The 23,476-nt window shown below is 37.5% G+C and overlaps 1 protein-coding gene across 1 annotated transcript in view; it reads right to left on the bottom strand.

Moving 5' to 3' along the window:
• LOC113950149 (protein FAM13A-like) overlaps positions 1-23,476 on the bottom strand; it is a 58,235-nt gene that overhangs the window by 1,633 nt on the left and 33,126 nt on the right. Inside the window, exon 6 of the mRNA XM_027649571.1 lies at positions 22,177-22,223. Coding sequence (XP_027505372.1) covers positions 22,177-22,223 — 47 coding nt within the window. The remainder of the gene's footprint in view (positions 1-22,176; positions 22,224-23,476) is intronic.

Genomic DNA, 23,476 nt, shown 5'->3' with positions numbered 1-23,476 from the left:
AGCTAAACTAAAACCACACTTGTTCAGAACTCCATCAGTTAGTCATCAGTGACAAACTGATGAAAAGAGAAGTGAAAAGTAGCAACACAGTGCCTATTTTTATCCAAAATAAAACATTTCCATTTGCAGATTTTTATTTTTTTTAAGAGAAAAAATACAAAATAGTCTCATGCAGGGACTTCCAAGGAAAAAGTCAGAAAACAGATGCTTACCCTCTCCCTCTCCTCAGTCTCTCAACAACCTCCTTCCCTCCCCATAATTTGTGCACAACTTGTACCAGGAACCACATTTCAATCTGTCTGTCCTGGAGTGTGATAATGAACTCCAGCTGTCCATCTCCAAACAGTTTGCCCCCAAACTCTGGGCTTCAGAGAACTAATCTCTTCTGACCTCTTTTGTTAAACTGTTCCAGTTTGTACCATAGTTCAACACAAGGGAGGATTAGGACTTTGAATGCATCTCTTAGTGAAGCCCAATTGCCCACAGGAATCCCATTCCCCAAACTCAAACACTACAGAAATTATTCAATTAATTTAGTAAAGAAAAATTACTTGGGAAGTTAGGGACTCATTTTTTCACCAAATGCAAACTGCATAAAACTACACTTTTCAGTCAGTATATTATTCTATTTACAAGGCACAGAAGAGCTCTGAGACATCCATTGCTGAACAGAAACACAGCCAAGTCATCTTCTGGCTGGAGATGACCTACAGCTGAATCAAACATCACAACACAAATTACATCTCACCTGAGACATAAAGCCAGCCAAGATGAAAGAGAAGTTCAGGAGCTCTGGTGCTGTTCCTGCTTTCTGAAGGCACCCTGACATATGACCGTGTGCAACAAATGTGTTCATCACTTATGAGGGCAAAGTCACACCCTGAGCTCCCATCCTAGTCTGTCCACACCAGGGAAACAAGTCAATACTCTTCTGGAGGATGAGGCAAAGACATGCCAATCTTTTTCTACACCAACTTTGTCAGACAAAATGAAAAGCCCAGTGCCATTCCACAGAGATACCACAAAGCAGCCACTGCCCTCCCTCAGCAGGCTGCTAAACACATTTATGCAGTATTTTGCACAGAAATCCTAAGTTATAGCTTTTCATTTGAGTGAATTCTTTTATTTAGAGTAGTGTGACATTGAAAGTGGTAATAAGTCCAGGTTACCAGTGCCATTGTATCACTTCTAGTCAGTTCATTGCATAGGCAAGGAAAATGTCACAAAAATAGGTATGTATGTGTGTAGATGCATCCAGTTTTAGTTTTTAATATTCATCATCAAAAGCATCGAAGATATAAAACTGGCACCAGAACTCAGATATTTCAGTGGCACTGAGTTTAATATTCTTACCACTTGCAATAACTTTCAGGACCAACATCATTTTACAGGTAATGGTATTCATTAGAATTCTAGTGGCACTCAATTGCATCGAATTATACAGTGTGCATAAAGTTGTCTTAAGGTCAAATTCAGCACACATTGATGAATAGAAGGGCCATAAAATGAAAACAAACTCAGAATGGAAATTTAGTTTTGACTGACACGAATCTGAAGTGTTGGTTAATGATTTATTCCCAGTGAACTAAATAAATGAGATGTTCTTCCTGCCTGGTGCACTGTGGGCATTTTCACTCAATATTTCACATCAGATGGATGAATCACATGTGCCTTGATCGTCCCTCATGGAAAACCTTGACCAGTGTTCCCAACCCCTACTAAAATCCTTAGCATAACAATCTTAGAAGCAATAAGCACTGAAAAAAACCATAAAATTTATTTGCTTATCAACAGATACAGATATTTTCAATGGAATACTTTTTTGAAATGATGAAACCGTGAGCAACACGCCCTGAAGTCACTTAATGTTCCAGCAAGCCCTGCCCAACATGAGCTCCAGTGGAACGTGACAGGCCACCTGACACTGCTCAGGTGCCCAAAGCTGTTCAGGTCTTTGCATCCACCAGCTGCATCCCATATGGAATATGTGTGTCCATACCCCATAGAACCAGAGCAGAACTGCTGCCATGCCCCTCGGCCCTAACGTGCCCAGCACACTCCAGGCTCCCAGGTGCTGCAATGCAGACTTGTTTTGCCTGTCTAGATGTTCTCAGGAAAATTGATCCAGCTCATTTATGACCACTACACTGTCAGAGCATCATAAACTACTTTCTCAAGTCCTAGTGATGGGTTCCATTAATTTTATTGAAACACAGATTTCACATTAGATTTTTGGTCTATCGTTTTGACAAAGGCACTAATTCTCAGACAGAAAATTTTCATCAAGCATACATTATATTCTGTTAGGATATTGTATATATATATTCTATTTCAAATTACAGAAAGCCTCTATACACAGTTATGATATATTATCCCCTGCAATACACTTATGTACAATATGCAGTCCCACAGTCCCTAAATTATTCAGTATGATGTGCTTCAGAAGCAGAATTTGTTCATATTTATTTTGGTGAAAGGTAGTTGGAAGCCAAGGGATTCCATTTAACCCATTCCACAGACAAGCAGAGTTCATTTGGTTAACGTAAAGCAAAAAAGATATGTCTTTTCTTTTGGTCCTCACTTTCGTATTTTAAACTGACCTAAGAGGTACGAATCACCCTGTTTTACTTTCAGTTCCAGTCTTAGAAATAAGGACATCACAAAAGCTAAGGAGCTGTGACAGATGACAAAAAGCACTGTGCAGCTGAAGATCAAGAAGAGAGAAACAAATGAGCTAAGTGCTGGAGTAAATTGTTCAGGGATGTTGCTCCATCTCTGGTGGGGAGATCAGGTTAGACAAATGTCTGTAAGGAATGTTTTAAGTAGAGTTTACCTTGCCTTCAGGCAGAAGTATGGATTAGATGACCTCCTGTGGCTTCCTTCAGGTCTGTGAGCCTACAAACATCATAGCATTAATCACTGTCTTTGGAATAGCCTTCACGGCCCCTGGAACTCTCAGGATGTTGTTCAGGAACTGCAGCTACTATAGCAACAACACAGAGCTGTTCACCTCCTTTGATAGGGCAAAACACTGACAATCAGTAATAGTTCTGAGACTTACCATGACATGTGCATCTTTCTCTTCAGCTGACTATATCTTACCAGATACAACTGTTGTTCTGAAGGATTTCAAGTAACAGGCTTCCCAGTTGGCTGGCAAAACCTTTATATATCATCTGGTGAGAAGCAAAAAGCAATGTACTTTCAGGGTTCAAAAAGTTGTGAGTTTGAGAGCTGCTTGAAGGGAATGAGGACTAAGGGAAGGCCTCCTGCACCTGCAGATTCCTGGCACTGCCCCAAGACCATCTGTGCAAAAACCTGTGGGAAGGAGAGCTTTACACATTCAATGTATTAAACCTTTTTTTCTGTTCTGTTCTGCTTTGGGGCACTTACACTTCTTTTCAAAATCCTGTCACCATACTAGCTAAAATAATGCTTTTTATTTTAAAGTTTCCTTAGTAGGAGCTAAAGATGGTAATAACTCTGTGAAAGCCAGGCATTCCTTTTTGTCATCTCCTCACTGCCCAACATCTCCAGGTCAGAAACAAGTTTTCAATTTCCCTTTTGGCATCTGCTTCAGATCTGTGACAGGAACACACAGTTCTGTGCAAGCAAGAAATCCAGGGATACAGACAGTCAGCATCTTTGTGGAGCAGGCAGACAGAAACAGATACTCTAATCCTTGTGCACTTTGGGGAAAAAATGGGAAAGTTTTAAACTAAAAGAATTTCTTATACTGAAACTATTCTTTCAATTATACCTAAAGTGTGGTGAAACATAATAGGCAAACCACAGGGGAAAGTATTTCCAGAGTTATTTTTTTCTTCTTTTACCATGCACCTTAAATAAATGACAGTTGATATAACAGAAAAATAGCCTGACATATTGAGAAGAAGCAAACAGGGAGCAATTCAGAGAGAAGAAAACAGAGTTGTTCTTGCTTGTTTATTCTTTTGGCTTTCAAGTGAGAACTTGCCTGAAACATTATGAACTGTCAGAACAGAGTAGTAGTGTGTATTTCCTTTATGTTATTAGATTTTTGTTTCTGTTTGGAAGAGCTGATTAGTCCCAAATGTTGAAGGAAGAAGACAACAGCACATGCTGCATTAAGGAAAGTTTTGCCGTGTTTCAAAGTGGGCAACTGAGGTTGAAGCAGCAGCTGCTTTCTCAAAGCAACAGATGCAAAATCTATTGCAAAATTTATGTTTTGTTAATATATTAGAAATGTTTCATTAGTTTTCACGTGCTCAATACTTAGGTCAATTGATTCACAAGAATTTCAAAGCTTTATAAAACCTTGTAAAAAAATTAGGGGTTTTTTTGTCATAGATTTGGTCGCAAAATCTGTGATCAGTATCACATCTGGACAGTCACTATTAATGATAAAAAAAAGCTAAAGGTGGTATAGGGGCAATTATTTTCAGTAATACTTAAGATACCCCTCACCCAAGGAAATATATGTAAATAGAATATTCACTTTTGAAAAGGATGGCATCCAAACAGACAGTAACATAAAGCAATTCTTCAAATAACATGAAATAAAATAGTTAAAGCAGAATGTCAAATGAAAACAGAACGCAAGTTTGTAAGACTCTGCAAGAAAATGACCAAAATTGTTGTACTATCCTGGAAATTCATCACAGGATCTTTGATACTTAAAAAAAAAAAAAAAAAAAAAAAAACCACCATAAACAAACCTACAATACTTTATATGTATATACATATATATATATGTGCACACACACATACACAGAGATATGTTTCTTATATATATTCTCCATGCTTTTTGATGTTCTTATTTTTAACTCAACTGATAAAGTAAATCTGCAGAGGTCTGTTCTGCTTACTTATTCCCTAACTTCTCATTAAAAGCTACCATGATCACCAGTAGGACCCGTGCTACATGACTGCAGCTGGAATAAAACAAATTTCTCACTGAGTTTTGCATCACTGGAGCATATAAGTGAATTCAGGATAGAAAATTATTCAAGTGTTGGGTACCTTTAGGATCAAGGAGCTTCACAGCAGATGGTATAAAATTTTAGTAGCTCATAAGTGGGCTAAATGTTTAGATCTATTGATCTGTCATTAAGATTTTGGCTCCTAAATACCAGTCTATATAACTTTTTACAGGAGTACTTTGGAAAATGTTGAAAGAAATCACCTTCTGTAATGTGTCACCATGCACACCAGTTTCCCAGCTCACCCTGGGAGCAGACAAACACCCATAGCACCAAACCCCTGTGACACAGACTAAATGGCAGCACTACCAGCATTCCTACTGGAAAGGCTGAGTGATTGCTGATTCAGTCATCTCACTGTCCAGCTCACCTCTGGAAGGGCTCAAAGCACTTCATTTCCCACTCTGAAGCATGGCAAAACTTTCCTTAATGCACCACATTCTTCCTTCAACATTCAATGCAGCACATTCAGTGCAGCAACATTCAATGCAGCAACATTCTTCCTTCAAGATTTGGGACTAATCAGTCGGCTCTTACAAACAGAAATAAAAATCCAATAACACAAAGAAAATCTACGCTTCCACATCAATATTCATGAGTGGCAAAATAATCTCAGATTTTCTGATCAACAGGGACACATACCAAGTGATGAAGGACATGCTGTTGTCACACAACTCACATGTTAAAGTTTATGCAAAATAACAACGAAGCAAAACTAATACTGGAAATTGCAGAGTATCACAAATGTCTCAGTCCACATCCAGAATGATGCAGATGTTTGTTTTTCACATTTTCAAGTATGATCACGTTGCCTTGCCTTAAAAATAGACAAACAAAAAACTCTGAACTGTCTTTTACGGTTTGGTGGTGTGTTTGTTGGAGGTTGGGGTTTATTTCCTATTCTCGTTGTTTAAGAAGAGAACAAGTATTGACATCTTGAGACATTTGCAGTTGTCCTGGAGTCATTGATCTCTGGCTGACCTAATACAACCAGCCTTTACTTATATTTTACTGATACCTGGTGATTTTACTGAATGTACCCCTGATGCAAGAGCTTGTTAATGATCATATTTGTACCAGAGAACATGAAAGGTGACACTAGAAATAAATCACTGTTCTTTGTGGAGAAGAAAAATCAGGACTGTACTTAAAATGTGAAAACATTTCAAGAAGTATCTCATTCTCTATTACCTGTATGATGAAGAAAGTAAATTTTTCATCCTTTAAGTGGAAGCCAGAATGGTGACTGTAATACAATTACAGTCTCACCAAAATTGTACCATGAGACAAAACAATAAATACATTGAAAACAGTTCCCTCTGCCAAGCAAAACTAACCTTGCTAAACTACTTGAGAAATTTCTTCTTCTTTGCAATTTCTGAAAATTGGTATTTTCTGCATTTGACCTTTACATATTCACATTCTGGCCCTTGATCTATTTGATTTCTCTATAAATACAGACATGCCAGTGTGTGCACAAAACATGTCTACAATAATTATAGAGGCATTTTTTGCTACCAGTTTGTTTTATGTGTGTTCTTTCTCCAAAAGTACCACCTACAGATACAACTTCCTACAGGAGTTAGGCCCTGCTGTCTCCAGGGAAAAGACTCTCCCATCCCATCACTGCCACTCTTTTGATTTTTTCATTACTCCCCTGCACAGACTCCTATCTCTGTGTGAGAAATACACCTAGAAAGACATAGAAGTGTTCAAAAATCAATGGAAAAGTAGCACAAAATGACAAAGAAAACTATCCCAAGGTAAATTATTTACTGTTTGGTTCCAGCACCTGTGTTTCTCAGTAAAAAAAGACATGCCTTGATTTATTTTAGAAATAAGCTTTACCAAAACTTGAAATCATGGACTGTTTGAGGAAAAGCCAGGACAACATGTGTACAGGTATACATTTTTCCTTATCGGATATTTATTACATATATATTTTTTAAAGACCTCAGATAAATTTTTTTTAATTGCACCCCAAATATTAAAGAAGTAATTTATAGTTTGTTAATTTTATGGCTTGTTAATTATGATTCAGCCAACTTATATCTGTCTCATGTCAAGAAAGAATGAGGCAAAAATATGGTGGCAGAAATCAAATTGGTAAGTGGGTGCTTTTTATTTATTTATTTTATCTACAGTTGTTAGCTTATTTAGCTAATTCCTAGGTATTAATATGCTTATTACATTCCACACATAATACTGAAATAGACTAGAATACTTTAATGCATTTTGAATTTTGTTTTTTGAAAACTATACAAAGTTACCTTCTCATGCTTCTTTTGAGAATCTTTGCAGTTATTGCCAAATTTAATGTTATGGAAAAAATAACTAAAACCTTCATATGGCAATGTTTAACCCAGTAATCTCTAAAGAAAGTAATCCCACAAATTTTTCATTTTGTTTTTGTGGAATATCTAATGATAAGTACACTGCATTTTATATTTCTGTTAAAAACTTAACATTTTCAATAGTTTGTTATCAAACTATTTCTTGAAGTTTGTTCAAAGGAGCTGAGGGTTGCAAGTTTTTAAGAACACTGTCATATAAATAAGGGTGTAATCACCAACAGAATTCGGTTTTCAAGTGAAAGGGCAAGTAATTTGGAATATTGCAATTCAGAAAAAAAAATGAAAAAGCTATATTAAGAAAAAATTCATGAATGCAAACCACAATTTCATTTTGCCCAGAAATCAAATTTCTGGGGTATCAACCCTTTTTTCTAGTTCTAGAATGGCTTGGGTTGGAAGGGACATTAAAGATCCTCCAGTTCCAACCCTCCTGCCATGGGAACATAGACCAGGTTGCCCAGAACCCCATCCAGTCTGGCATTGAACACATCCAGGAATGGGGCATTCTCTGAGCAATCTGTTCCAGTGCCTCACCACCCCCTCAGGAAAGAATTTTTTCCTGGTATTTAATCTAACCCTACTCTTTTTCAATTTGAAGCCATTAGTCCTCTCCTTTAATTCCTCAGTCATAGGAACGTGATGGTTTTGTGTTAATCAAATTTCTGACAACTGTTCAATAGTACCTTTTGGAAACTGGGGAAGTTCTTCTGTCACATCTTTCTTGCCACTGGAGAACTGAAAGTGTTAACCCAAGTTATCATCCCTCAAACAGCAGTCCAAAACTCACTAAAGGACTTGGCGTTCTTTATAAAAGAGTGTTAGAGGAGCATTCTCTTTAACTGGGTTCTCTGGGGTTTTTTTTGTTTCTGCTATCCTAAAATAACCTTTTTTCCCCTCTAGCACTCTTTCCTTTGTGGAAAAGATTAATTGCATTGATCACTGAGAATTAAGTTTTTAAAGACAGGCAGTCTGCAGGGTTAAAAATCACTATTTCAGGGGTCCTGACTCAGGGGAGGAGATGCACATGCAGGCACTTTTCCAGCCGGGCAGATGCTTGGAGCAGTGGTGCACTGTCAGCTCTCACTCCAAGCAGTGTAGTTGTGGCATCTCAGCACTTCTGCAAACCAGCCCATAACTAATCATGGGTTTGTGGATCCCTTTGTGCAGGCTCATCTGGGGGTGCTGACACCCTCTGGGACATCGGTCTCCTGTTTTCTATTTCTTTATTTGCAAGCCAGGATACCATTTGCATTGCTTGTCTTGGGCAATTCGTAGGCTAAATTAAGTTTGCATCTGTGTTTCCTTTTTAAGCAAGACAGAAATACAGTAATTGATAGCACATACTAAACCTTTCTTGAAACTGCATTGGCAGAAAGTCAGGGAATAATGTGCATGGGTAAATTATTGCCATTCATCAGCCTATCTCTTATTTTCTGAGTGTGTGGTCAAATACTGAGATGATTCTCATTAATTTAGTGTCTTTGGCCATCATTTGGTATCAAATGTGATTTTACAGCCTACAAATGACAGCAGCATGTCTGGAGACACCTATATCAGACGTTTTTGCCCCCCTGTGTTATTACATATATATTTTTTTCATGATAACCTGTTCTATTGCCTTAGTTTTAGATATCACATTAGAAACTTTCAGCAGGTTATAAGCTCCTTGAGCTTGGAACAGTACAGAGAGGCTCTTTGCTGGAGGAAAACTATGCCATGGCAAGATTATTTTTAGTTCTTGAGAAAACTAGACAAAATATTACATCAATCTGGATAGGAAACTGCCTAAAAATAGGCATATCAGAATTTTTTTACTTTTGTCCAGTATGTTTCTCATATCACTGTCTCCCAGCAGAAACACAGACCAAACAGAGCTCAAACTCTGAGAATCAGGAAGCATAACCCCTCAAAGCCTTGTCTCCAGAATTTTCATTTCCTGCATTTTCCAGCTGGCTCAAAAAATAACCAAGAGAAGACATTGATCCCAGTAGTAAAACATTGGTTTTGCCCCTTAATACCTGCTTATGTGGTTCATTAGTAATAATGGTATCTGTTCATGTGTTTCCACAGATCCCACTGTGCACCATTTTCTGTACTCTCTGAAGATAATGGGGAAAAAAAAGAGAAGATTGTGCAGCTTTTGGCCATCAAGATCACACTTACAGTGTGACCAGTTATACTGATCCCTTGAGTGGTTGAAACAATGGCTGAGGTGAGAACTTGCAGGTTTTTTTAATGGAATTTGTACTTTATCTCACCATAGTAATGTTAACAGTGTTAGAAAAGATATCACAGCAAAATATGGCTTGAAAAATTAAACAATTATTTAACGCTTCACTAAAAGATGAAATATTATCTCCACCTTAACACACACAAGAAAAAGCTGCAAATAAATTGGAGGTATTAATGTAAGTCTAAATACTGAAATTTAACATAAGGAACAATAGTATTGCAAATGCTGGAAATGATGAATGTTGGGAAATGTCAATGGCATCTCTCAAATTACTCAAAAAAGACAATGAAACCACCCCATCTCTTAATAAAACCATTCCTTCCTTGTCAGCAGGAACATGACAGTCTCTCTGCCAAAACAAAATATTTTTGTCCTGACTAGCAGGCTTTAACAGCATTAAGAACACACAAAACAAGAAGTCAAAGATAGACATAGATGAGTAAATCTATCCTTATGCTCTATGTCACAAAATGGGAGGGAGACTGTAGAAGGAGCCCAAAGCTCCCCTGCAGTCAAAAAGAAAGATTTAGTAGAATTTTAAAACACTTGGTCATTGAGTAACAAAAAAACCTTGTGAGAAATTTAAATTTTCTTGAACGTCCTTATTTGAAGCAGAGAGGGAGAAGAGCATGAAGAGTCAGTGATGACAACAGGTTGGGCATCAAATGTGGTCTCAAATGTCTGCCCTAAAATTAAGCAAAAATTACAGCCTTCTCATAAGCATATATTTATATTGCTGTGGGTATTGTATAGCCAGAAGTATTCACTTTAAGCATTAGTATCTCAGTCTGATGACCAGGCAATAAAGAGCTAATATAATTTTGCCAATTTACAAAGGAATTGTGAGAGACTTCTGCTAATAAAATAAACCACATATTGCTTTCTCAAAAAGAAAATTTGCCAGTCTCTCAGGTGTTATAAGGGTGCTGCTTTCAAGTTTAACATCAGCTTTGTGAAGCAGAGCAAAATATGTTACTGGCATGTTTGACTTTTCACTCAATAAGAAAATATCTGTAGCCTGACACAAAACATCAATTTATATAGAAAAGCACAAAAAAAAATTAACGTTTATAATTTGTCTATTTTCAAGTATTTCTAGCATAACTTTCTGGGGATTGTGCAACCACATCTACTGTGGTCACTGCTGCAACTGTAATAGAGAGTGTAGGGAAACCTAAGTTAATTTTAAACTAGTTAAAGCAACCCCAGGCACTTCTTACTTTGTCGTAGTGAGGCCAGAGCTCAGCATGGGCTGCTTTTCTCAGTGTTTAATGAGCTCCTAACTTGATTTTTATAACTTACATGGGTCTCTACATCCACACTGATGATAGTTCAGCAAGTCCTAAACTGCTCTTTTCCCTACATAACACAGCAGATTCAGTTACCAGGCTGCAGTAAACAAGTAGACATAGAGAACAGAAACCTTTGGAACAAAAATCTCCTGCAAATCAAGTCATGGATGCGCTCTCTAAATACATAATAAAATAAAAGCTTTGCTACTTTCAAAGTTTGTTTTAAAATGAAGCTTTTTTTGGCATCAATCTGAGTAAACTCGTTCTAAAAAGACTGAAATGGACAAATGAAGCCATTTCAAAGAGGGAGAACGAGGTGGCGTGTTGATGTAACATTTTTAAGAAACCCACATTTTCTTGATGACCACTTCATAATATTGACATTAATCTGCCTGACGCCTTTCAGCTCTGCTGAAGGGAGACTAAACAATCTGTCCATCACACCAATTCACAGCACAGTGCTGCCTCCTCCCATCCTGGAGCTCCTATGCTTAGAGAGCCTAAACTGTTGCTGCACCTCTGGCTCAGGCAGCCCTTCCTTGACTCCATCTCAGCCCTGGCAGGAGCAAAGTCTAAACTTACCCTCTACCTGGCACCCCAAAAATATGTATCAGCACCATTGCAAAGCTACACTGTATTTTCTCTAGAGCTTCGTGACATTTGACTGTGTGCTTTAGATGGATATTATCCAGGAGTCCACCCACAGTGTTCTTGCACCATCTGCTTTCCCAGCATAGCCATGTTACACTTCTACAAGTCTTATAAAATCTTCTATGGCCTTCCAAGGTGTTCGGATGTGACCAGACTGAAAATATTCTCAAAAAAGCATTCCAGAAAATGGTCCAATTTACCATTTTAATTATATACAGCTTATTTAAAACTCTCCTGCCGCCTTTCAGGGCAGTCCTTCCCCTCCTGAACAAATCCTTTAAAATAAAACACACAAGAAACCATGATGCAAACCATTCCCACGGGATGATCTGGACTATGAAGGGATGCAGTTCTTTGAAGGTGTTGAGAAAAATGGAAATACTTGTTATACAAAATTGTGACTTTGAAAAAAATAATAAACTTCCGTCAGCAAAGAATTAAGAAGAAACACAACACACAGAATTCAAAACACAACTGGGGGGAAAGAAAGGTATTCTGGCTACTGCTCTTAAAAACTCTATCAATGTCGTTCTCTTCAAGACAGACGGTGAAGGATTGATTTGATCATTGATTTGATTTTCTTAAGGGAAGAGTATAAAATAAAAAAAAAAACAAACAAAAAAACCCCAGTATTTTGGCACACTGACAGTTTTACTGGAAAGATTTATCCATGAAAAACATCTGCAGCATGCAGTTTTCATAAGATTCTGCGTCACTAAATCACATTTTAATCTGCAAATGATAAAGGATGAAACCTGACAATTGTAAGGCCTTAGCTAAAACTTTTTCTGATTTTATCTTGTGAAGAAAGAATACCTAAGTCAGAAGACATCAAAAATAAACCTGTGGTCTGAATTTCAGGGAGGATATTGTCTTTCCTGTAACCAGTTTTGTATAGTCTCTAGAGCAACCAAGTCAGAAATGTAAGCAGTAGACTTTTCAGAGCTTTCTCTGAAGACACCCAGCTTTTTTCACACTGAATCTAAACCCCAACAAGAGTGTATCATGTACTTTTTTCTTCGTAGAACTCTCAAGATAAAAAATATCAAACGCATTTATTCATTTGTGCTCACTAAAGGATAAATTATCCATGTATCAGTCTTCTCAAAGATAAAAATATTTCTCAAAATCATCAAACGAGTTAGATATCACAATTGATTCTAAACCAACATTTTATCAGCAAATGGATGTTTGCCTGCTTTCAGTGTAATCACCCGTCTTTTCTTTGTAATATTTTAAGTCTCCCACTCACAGGCTATTACCTTTAGTGCTTTGCAGAGAAAGACTCAAAAGAAGTGATAAATAAAAAATACCAGCCATTTTTGCCAGCCAACAGAAACATCAGAGGTGACATGCAAAGCTAGACAGGATGAACTAGTTCAGCTTGAATTTTCCAATAACCCAGGAATATGTTGTTTGTATGGAAAACTACTGAACTTCAAATCTAGGAAGAAAAATGCTACTGCTGACATACCCATTTCAACATATTACAGTGAAACCAAAACAGAAATTTAGAGAGTTCACTTCTATGACACTTATACTGTGAAGTAGTAGGAAGAGTACTGGTTTGTTGGGGTTTTTTTTTAAATGTTAGAAGGTATCTAAGGATACAGTTACCACTGAATTTCTGGTGTTGGCCATACATGAGAAAAGATTTACAGCTACTTCTCAAATTTACAGACCATATAAAATGCAAAAAACATAGTTGACCATATAAATAAAAACAACACCTGAAATATTCCATACACAAATTGTATTGAGAGTTCCTTTTTCTTCACAGTAGGAATCTGGGCTTTTACTAATGCTTTCCCTTGCTCCTTCCAGGCAAAAGCCTGTGGCATGTGAGGAGAGGTTATTGGGACATTTACTTAGTAACAAAAATTCAATGAGCTTTCTCAGCAGGATAAAATCATTGCCTTAAAACCATCGGAGAGGTAAAAGCAAAAGGTTGCCCTGTTAATTAGAAAGAACCTCCACAGCATTCCCCATTGGCCATATCAAAATGTTATAGTCTTCATTCTTTTAATTATTCTCAGAAATATTTTACCACAAATATTCAGTACAGTGAAAAAACCACAAAATAATATTTTTTTGTTAGTCACCAAAATTATTTCATTATTTCATAAAGAATCAAACCCTTAATTTAGTTCCTTCATTGAAGTTACCCATAATTGAATCTTCAGATCATAAGAAAGCCAAAGCAAAACAGACAGCATTTCAACCTCATATGCTAGGGATGTAGAGGAAAATTAATAATTGTTTAATAAAATATAAGACAAAACCAGAGGCTTTGTCTATTGCTAATGCTTTAGAAGTGCCTTCAAACTCTAGGCTCAGAATATTTCACGAAACTTGACAATAAATTAATTGGCCTAATGATCCCCTCTTCAGCAACTGAGAGAAATGAACAGGAACACCTTTTCTGGCTGTGTCTATCCTATCCTCTCTGGAAATGTTTTGCAATATATTGTAATAAATTACTACCAGTCTTTGTCTGCTGTGCAGAGGGCTTTGTTCAGGCTTCTGTGACATTACACTCAGTTACTAAACTACTCCAAAATAATTAAATAGAACTAAACAGCTACATGGCTTGTGGTATCAAAAAAAGCATCAAGGAGTATCAGGCCACGTCTTTCCCAACCCACTGAATTTCTGTTCTCAGTAATAAAGCAAGATCTGATCCACATTTACATCACAGCCCAGCAGTCATGGAAAATGACATTACCACTGTTGTTATGATGATTCATATCCTCTAATTTTCAAATTCTCTTGTCAGTCCTCCTGTGCCACAAACAGCATTAATGTCACACTAGAAGAAAACCACAGATCCTAAGTGCCATTTCTGAGAAAGGAGTTTGTAAAACTCATTATCTGTTATTTCCCAGGCTCAGCCATTGTCAAAGACGTATCTGCAGGAGAGCAACAAAGTCAATGGACAATACAGCTCTTCAGTATTGCTCAGAATAACAAATCACATAAAGAGCAAAATATATTTGACCATAAAAATAAAACCAAAACCTAAAATATTCCATATTGACAGCTGTAATTCTAAAAAAAAAAAAAAAAAATCTTTTCATATCACCTTTCCGAGGCAGTCTGTGTCATGGAAAATGTAAGATGTTGAAATTAGGGTAGGAAGCTAAGATAAATTCGATTAGTTGCAGAGTTCTGCTCTTTAACTTTGTTTCAGCACCAAAAAAAAAAAAAAAAAAAAAAATCAGCTCTGAGATACTTTCTTTCATATCCTCCCTGTGTGAAGAACGATTCACTCATTAACTCCTGAAGCCAAGGAGCTGCTCCAGAAGCAGAGCCCGGTACCAGGCTGCGTTACCAGAGCTGCCCACCCCGGCACAAAGAACGAGGCTTTCAGCTCTCCCTCCCTCCCCACTGCTCCTCGGGCCTTTGTGCTTCCATTAACACCAGAACGACCCTATTCCCTGAACCAAGAGCTGCTCCAAAGGCAGCCTATAGGAATGCTACATGCAAAAGGACTTGGCTATTTATATATTTTACATATGCTTTAATTGCACTATCACTAGAGCACACAACAGCAACGTACTTTAGAAAGCGCTGACAGATTTTATGGTTATTGGAAAGCCCAATTAGCAATTCTCACACCACAGGTTGATTTTGTTTGATTCAGCAACAGTTGATGAGAGAAAAATTTAGGAGAAAAATTTAGAAGAAATAAAGGCTTAAAGGTATTTAAAATTACAGAGGAATCCAAGTCTTTAATTTAAAGTATATTTAACAGATGTTTGAAATCTATTCTCCTCAACAAGGGCTCTGGCTTGGGAACATGTTTCTTGACTCCATTCTCCAGAATTTTTCCCTTCATTGACATAACTGGCTTATAGTTTCTCTGGAAAATAATTTATCCCATAAGAACTATCAAGAGCTAAGAGCAAACATAACTTTATTTTAGCAAGTTACATGCATCATAAAACATTTCTGAATAGAAATACAATCAGCAGTTGGACTAACAAAGGTAACACTCAAATGAGAGCTACCAATTAACACAAGTTAGGAAAAATCCTAGGTTTGCAGTGATTTCACATGTTGTTAAAAAAGCGCACAAAAAGTTCACAGACTATAAGCCAGTCTTGAAACCATGACAACGTGGTGCTGGAGCAACAGAGCAATGAAAAGTCCCCAGGAATAGAGCAATATAAATCCTTATTTCATTGACAATTAATTGTTCAAATAGATTCAAACCAAATCTCTAAAAGAGTTCAATAGGTTAAATAATACCTTGGTAGCATATTGGATCCTAAAATACAATACCAGCAGAGAAAGAGCTGATGAGATTATGTAGAAGGCCATGGACAGCAGGAGCTGGGAGAAACCCCTTGCTCTGAGGACCCTTCTCACAAGGCCTGTTAAAGATTCAACCTTATGGTCTGGCTCCTGCAGCAGAAATAAGAAAGGACCTTTGAGATGATTGTATCAGACCACATCTAAACCCCTTAATCCTTCCCCTCCCGCGATGTAATCTTGGTTGAGGGAAATATTAACCTATTGGACAACTGTAATAAAAGCTTGTGTAATTCCCTAATTAACATAGCTCGTCCTCCTCATTAACATGTCCAACCTCCAAGGCCCTTAAATTGTGTTTGCTTGTTCAATAAAGTATTCCAGCTTCTACCCCTGACCTGGGATCACTTAGTTTTTGACCTCCCACTGTAGCACAGGATGGTAGCTGACAGGATGAAAATGTGATCTCAAGTTACCTTAGACAATTATAAAGATAAAAAATATGCTCCCAGGGAAATTTGTATATGTAAATGACCAGCACATACACATTGTGGATTTTTTAGTGACCAATCACCTGTTTCTGTATCATTCTTTGTTATCTATTTGTATAAAAGATTGTGCTTGCTTCTCCAAAAAGAGTGCTGGCTGTGTTATGTGCCTGGCACCCAGTTGTGCAGAATGGTAATCAAATCAAATATTTTGACTCAGTGTGTTGGCTGATTTTTGCACACTGGGTGAAAGAGCCCTGCCTGAGGGACAGCCCTGCTACAAAATGTTTTCCTGTGGTGCTTTATACACCTTTCACTGTTAAAGTATCTACTGCCCAAGGTGATCCTATTCAGGTCCCAGTCAAGATACAGCACCAGCTGGATCAGAAATGCAGTCCTGTTATTCCAGAGCAGTTTGGGAAGGTGCACAGATACGGCAGCGATGAAACGTTGCTGTTTGGTGGGAGAGGCAGACTGTGTAAATAGGAAGTAAAGCAACCCCAGCCTCAGACTTGGGAGAAATTATGAATTTTGTAGCTCAAAATTATCTCTGGTGTGAACTGGACTGACTTCTCTTTTTACATAGACTACCCAAACCTCTTAAATTCTATTTTCGAAAGAAATCAATAGAGAAACAGTTCATGTAATTCTATTTCTTCAGCTCCAGCCACACAGCTGATATGATTTAGGATCCTCCAAGCTGTTTCAGCTTTCAGGGACATTAGTGCTTGCCTCATTCAATTTACTATAGCACCGGTTATACTGAGATACTGACACCTGCTTTACAGCTGTGAGAAAAATAAACTACTTGACAGCAATTAAGGTAAAGCTTTGCTTTGGCATAAATTCTAGAAAACTGCTATTTCCTCAGGCTGTCATGCTCCCTGAAAAAAGAGTGAAATGTTGGCAAATTTAAATGACTGCTGTTAAGGGAAAATGAGGGACATTTAGAGAATTGCAGGTTAAAATATGGTAACCTAAAACTTCTGCAGGGTTCTACTGTCAAACCCTCGGAGCTAAAAAAGAATCCACTGAGCTACAATTTACAAGGATTGCCGGTAACACTTTCCAAGGATTTTGCACATGTCACTGGTTATTGGATTTAATTCTACTGGACTGGATGAAAACTATCATCTTTCATTTGGAAAATCCTCAAAAATTCTTTACTTTCTACCCATTTTTCTATTTTTTTTTCTTCTAATTCTCATTTCTTTCCTTTCTGATGGTCAAAGTTAGAAATGAAAGCTTAACATTTGGCACAGAATCTACTTATAAGGTGTAGTTCTGTAATTTATGTCTCCATCCTCATCAAAACCACTTGAAGAAATCCCTGTGGCATACCCTTTATCAATAAACAGCAGGACTGAGCTCGCTCTGGACAATGGATCACATTCACTATAATCATTAGAGAAGATGTAACTGCATCTGTTTAGTCTGGACTTATCCGCACATGCCTGCAGGAAATGCCCTTGATTTCTCTTGACCAGCCTGATTGCATAAACAGAAAGAATCAGTGTTACAAACATTACTGTAAAAACAAACTAACAAAAAACCCGAAAGAAAACAAAAAACCAAACAAAACACACACACAGAAAAAAACAAACCAAAAAAGCCTCCAGACTGAAAAAGGTCAACATAAGCAGGGGAGCAGCAGAAACATCAATGAAAACAGGTCTTTTTAAGTGGGTGTGAGGGAGGCAACACAGTGGTATATCACGTTACACATCACTCTGCAGTAAGGATGTGCATGCACACAATGGGGAAGTAATATGAAGCTGGTTTAGTCAAGCTGGTGCAAAAGGTTGTGTGGATGTATTGCCCCTTAACCAGGTTTATTTTGGGTTAATTCATATCAAACAAACAAACAAAAAACAAAACCAAACAAAAAAAAAAGCAAAAAAACCCAACAAAGACAAAAGAGACCTACCCTGAAAACAAAAGGAATGCAAGAATCATACAGAATTTCACATTATTTTCGCTAACACTAAAGTAAGCCTGTACATGAGTATGTGTATGGACAGACATAAAAACCAGTATGTTTCTTTAAAACTCTCACTTAGAGGATGTAAAAAGGGATTTGGGGAGACTAAAGCAAAGCCAAGCGTAGTTACTGATTAATATGTCTTCATCACTGACCTTACTACCAAGAATATATGAAAATCAAATTTTTAACTTCCTATATATTTTACATGAGAGAGAAAAAAAAAGCCATTAAAAAAAAAAAAAAAAAAGACAATCCCATAGTACTGCAAGAGGCACTGGTATTTCAAGCTTACTGCATAACCACAGACTTCCAAACCTTGATCAATGTCTCTGAATCAAGGACAAAAACCATCAGTTTAAAATCTCAAGTATGATCAGAACAGCATCAGAGGAAAAACTACCCTGGAAAGTTTTATCACACACTTTCCATGGTTTATCACTTCTGCCAGCTTTGGCCTTCGCTACAAATTGCCATTGCATTTATATATTTTATGAAAAGAATATGTGGAGAGCAAAGGAGTGAAGTGAAACATCAGCCTTGTGATCCCTTCTTTCAAAACACACTTCAGCCATTTCAAACTTGCCTGGGTGGACTCTGTAGTTTGTTAGTCCCTGTCTGACAGATGGGAGTTGTATATGTCAGTTGTATATCACCAATATTTTATACTCTAAGAGTTCTGGTTACTTCACACATTCACACATCTTTTTCCAAAAGGCAACAGGATTGGCATGGGAATAGGCAGGACAAAGACCAGTTTCCCAGAACAGCAGCAGTGCTATTTGTGCCTACTTGATTCAGCAGTATTTGGGATCCTGCACAGTCAGCCCAGTGGCATCACCCTGGTTACAGTGCCGTGGGATGTTGCTGCAGATATCCTAGAATTCAGCCAGCAGAATCTAATTAGATTTAACAATTAGCTTTTACAAGAAAAGAGTAACAAAAATCAAAGCCCAACATTATGAAGTTGCCATATTTTTTTTTCAAAGGAAAAATATCCTGCAGCATTTCCAGATTCCTGTATAGGCCAATAGCCTGTCCCCCAAGACAGACACTTCTTTTACCTTAATAGCTAACTTAATATAAAGAGATTAAAACTACCTGCTAAGCATACTAATAGACATCTATCAAACATATTTCTGTATATCAGATTCCTTAGCTGAGAGATTTGTATATGCAATGAAGTTAAGCCTCTATGAAACAAAACAGAAAATCATTAAATAGGTATCTAATGGTATCATACTGATTTACTATAAAAGGGCATAACACTAAGCCAGCTAAATGAAAGACAGCTCCTCTTACACAAAACTGAAGTCTGTATCTTGCTAATCTAAAGTGTGAGTTGTCCTCACTTTTCCATGATAAAAGGAATTTGATAAATGTTAAATTACTGGGACAAGATTTAGTTCTGGAATATAAGAGCATATGATTGAAAAAAAGGCAGGAAAGTAGTTGAAACAGGAAACATCATCCTGTTTTCACTGAAACTGTTTGTATTATAAAAGAAAATAGCAACAGCTCATGGGTGTGCTAAACAACAAAGAACGTATTCCATGTCAGTGATGTGAAAGAAGGTGCATGGTAAGTAGTCTTGCTCTCAGTTCAGAACCAGCCATGAATTTTGGAAAGAGGAAGTAGATTTACTGTCCTTTCCCAATCATGTGCACTTGATAACATCATTCTTTACTGATGTATTCATGGAGTTACAGCTTTTTTGACTGCTCTAACAGTTTTCAGAGTGAATATTTACCAATAGCATTTACTTAGTTTTCTTTTACAAAATTAATACAAACAATTGAGAAAGTTCACATCAGCAATTAGTCCACCTGATAATACTTCTTAAACAAAAAGCAAAGCACTGCTTCCAAGGCAGGCATATTCAAATTAATTTCCTGGAAAGAAAAAAAAAGCCTTTTGCTGATCTTCACCAGACCTTGGTTGTAAGAGAATGAACACTAGTGAACATTAAGTTCTCTGAGAAATACATAAATTAGGTTTCTGCAGAAATTTTAGTTAGTGAGACAAAATCATGACAGATGGATACACCAAAAAATATTTGAGGATGAGGCAATTTTTTTTAATCCAAAATGTATGGCACAAGCTCAAGACTGAAAATTCCGCTTAATTTCACTATGTATCCAAAGGGATTTGACCTTAAATCCCTAAGAAAAATGCCCTAGTTCCAGTAGGGTTGAAGCTGAGCATTTACAGTCTCCCTGATGATGTAGTCCAGCATTTATAAAATACATTTACACACACACACACACACACTTATTTCTCCTTTTTCTTTCTTCACCCCACCCCCTACCACCCTTCACTGTAGATACTGAAACTCAGCTTTTTTTTTAACCTGGATGAACCTCCAAACGATTACTTACCAACAGTGTAGGAAGGAAGGACTGAAATTCAGTGTGATCAGAAAAAAGCAATTGCCAGTTGTACTACTATGATCAAAAATATAGAAAAAATGCCCAGAATTCCTATTATCTACTGACCCCGACACTATGTCTCAGATCTAACAATGAGTGAGTAGTATTTGCAAGCCCTCCACCAGACCTAAACAACCTCTATGATTTAGAAGATGCCCCCTCACAGAACAGATTATTATCATTTCAACAATGCTTGGGGATGTTTGTGGTGATAAAGGCTTGACACTGGGAGGTAGTATCTGCTGGCAAATGGAAGTAGTATCTTTTGAAATCTTCTCTCTTGACTTTTGTCTTCCAAATGATGTGTTATACTCCTTTGTTGCTCTACTACTCCCTTATTGCTCTGCTAGTATTTGATTAGCTTTTGGGAAATGCCAGCTTGTTTCTGCTTTAGTACCTTTGTCTAAAACCTTGAATTATCTTTCCTAGCTCTGTCAGAAAGCTATTTCCTACCTAATGTGTTTTATTAATCTGCTGTATTATTGGCAAAGCAAGCAGAATATTAAGTGGGATATTTCAGCAGCATCTGGCGTTAAAAAATATCTGGGAAATACTTGAAGTTGTACTGAACCATAACAACTTTTCCTCAGCTTTTTCACTGCAGAGCACTACAAACTTGGTCTCCATCATGATGTTTCAGTGGAATCTCTCAACAAAACTCACAAAATCTTAAAGACTGGAAGGAGTAGAATGATTTCCCAGTAACTATTATCTTAGTCCATGTATTTCTACTCTAAAATGTGAATAGGGGTGGGAACACATTACTGTGGTTTTAAGTTTTAGAGGTAAAAATATTCCTTTAAGAAATGCTTTGGCTAAGCTGTGGCCAGATAAGTCTGCTGGAGAAATGATGCAAGGAAATCTGATCTTGGGGCACAATATAATGCTGTTTGCTTACATAAATATCAGGTTCACAAAAGCCAAGTCTTTCTGACAGAAACACAAGAAAGGATTTCAGTTTTATTTAGACATCAGTTTTTCCCTCTCCAGAATATTTAGCCATCTGCATAAAGCACAGTCATTGCACACCCCAAAGCTCTCTAAAAAGAAGCTTTCTGACCTCACTGTCAGCCATCTCCTCTTCCCAGGATTAAGCACACCCAGTTATTGATATATTTACTCTGATTTTGTCTCAGCCAACTGGTGCAACACCCTACCAGTGCAAACTCATCGAAAGCTTCCTGCAAGCAGACAGTTCATCCCAGCTGCTCAGGTCATACCAACACATGACCCATGATACAGGTATTTATAACCAAAATAAAAAATTAGAGGAATAATGAGAAAAAAACCCACACAAACAATGCACCCATGAATCCACAATACATTTGCTTGGGTGTCAGCTGGTGACATTGGCCTTAATACCAGCAGCATTAAGACTTTGACAATCTCCCTTTTTAGGTTATTCCTCCAACAAACCAACTATCATCTGGATGTTATTGTATATTGTATAATATCATTGCATATTTTACAAACTTGTAGTGAGATATCAGAAGTTTCCACAAAGCAGTTATATAAGAGGCGTTTTCATCCTACCTTAACAACATGTGTCTGCCTCTTTCTGCATCTTCTGTGTTGCTTCCCTGCATAGAGAAAAGAAACAGAATGTACAAGGCTGGATTTCAATTCCAGACCAGTTTGGTCACTGTTCAGTCATGCTGTTCTTGGCTATTTTCAGGAGGATAAACAGTACTTCTGGCTCTTGTAAGTGGTTGCAATGCTCTTGTTGTAGCTGAGACTGCAGCCCAGCCCTGGTGAGGGAGCCAGAAACTCCAACAGAATCCTAACAGAAACAGCTGGAAAATACACCAAAGGTCATCCAGGTGTCAAAGGTCATTCCCAAAGGTCTGATGTCATCCTGGGGTCAAGGTAATCCAAAAGGACAAATGGTCATGCAGGGTCAAAAGTCATCATGGGTTCAAAAATGTTGCCAAAAGGTCAGAGGTCACCCAGAGCTCAAAGGTCACCCATGTGGTCAAAGGTGACTGAAAAGGTCAAGAGGTCATTCAAAGGTATCCAAAAGGCCAAAGGTCATCAAAAGTGTCAGAGGTCACAAAGAGGTCAGAGCCAATCAAAAAGGTCTAATGCCATTTAGGGGTCAAAGGTTTAACACACATGTACACCAGATGAGAGAAAAGGGTGTTGTACTCTTAGAAGCAATTCTTACAACACATCCAACACAAGGCCTGGTCATGCAAATGTATCAATTCAAATGCACAAAGCCCACAGTTCTTCCATTTCTGCTCTTTCTGGAAATCACAATATCAATACAAAGGATGATAGATTTTGGCACAGTAAGGTGTCCACTGGAGTTTCAATTACCAGAACAATTGCCAGGTTCTGGTTGGAATGAAGCACTGGAAAGACAGAGCCTCAGAAGTACTTGTGGTCCTTTCAATTCAAATTGTATTTCAATTCAAATTTCAGTTCAATGTTAAATATCCTTTAGGCATTTTCTGCATTCAGACAAGAATTTTTAAATCACAAAGAATATAACATTATGTTTCCTATGTGGTTATCCACATTAATATGACTTAAAAATATCTGAATTAATTTTCCTAAGTAAAATCTCGAGTTCATTTTGGTTCCTACAGCAAGGAACTTCGATGCACCTCAGAACTGGCCATATTGCAGGAGCCAGAAGCAAAGTGCCCAACCCTGAGCAATGGAGGCAGTAGCTCTGTGTACATCCCTGTCTGCCAAACAGCAGTTGGGATGGGCTGCTTGGTCCTTCCTTTTTTATTTTCTGTTTACTATTATAAAATGGTAATAAATTCAAACCAACGGAGAGACCTCAGCTTAGATTCAGAAGAAAACTTTCCCAAGCCCAAACTTT

This window comes from Corapipo altera, unplaced genomic scaffold, assembly GCF_003945725.1.
Source record: "Corapipo altera isolate COAL_440 unplaced genomic scaffold, ASM394572v1 53, whole genome shotgun sequence".
Lineage (NCBI taxonomy): Eukaryota > Metazoa > Chordata > Aves > Passeriformes > Pipridae > Corapipo > Corapipo altera.
Note: the sequence above shows the minus strand (reverse complement) of the source record. Positions and strands in the feature narration are given on the sequence as shown.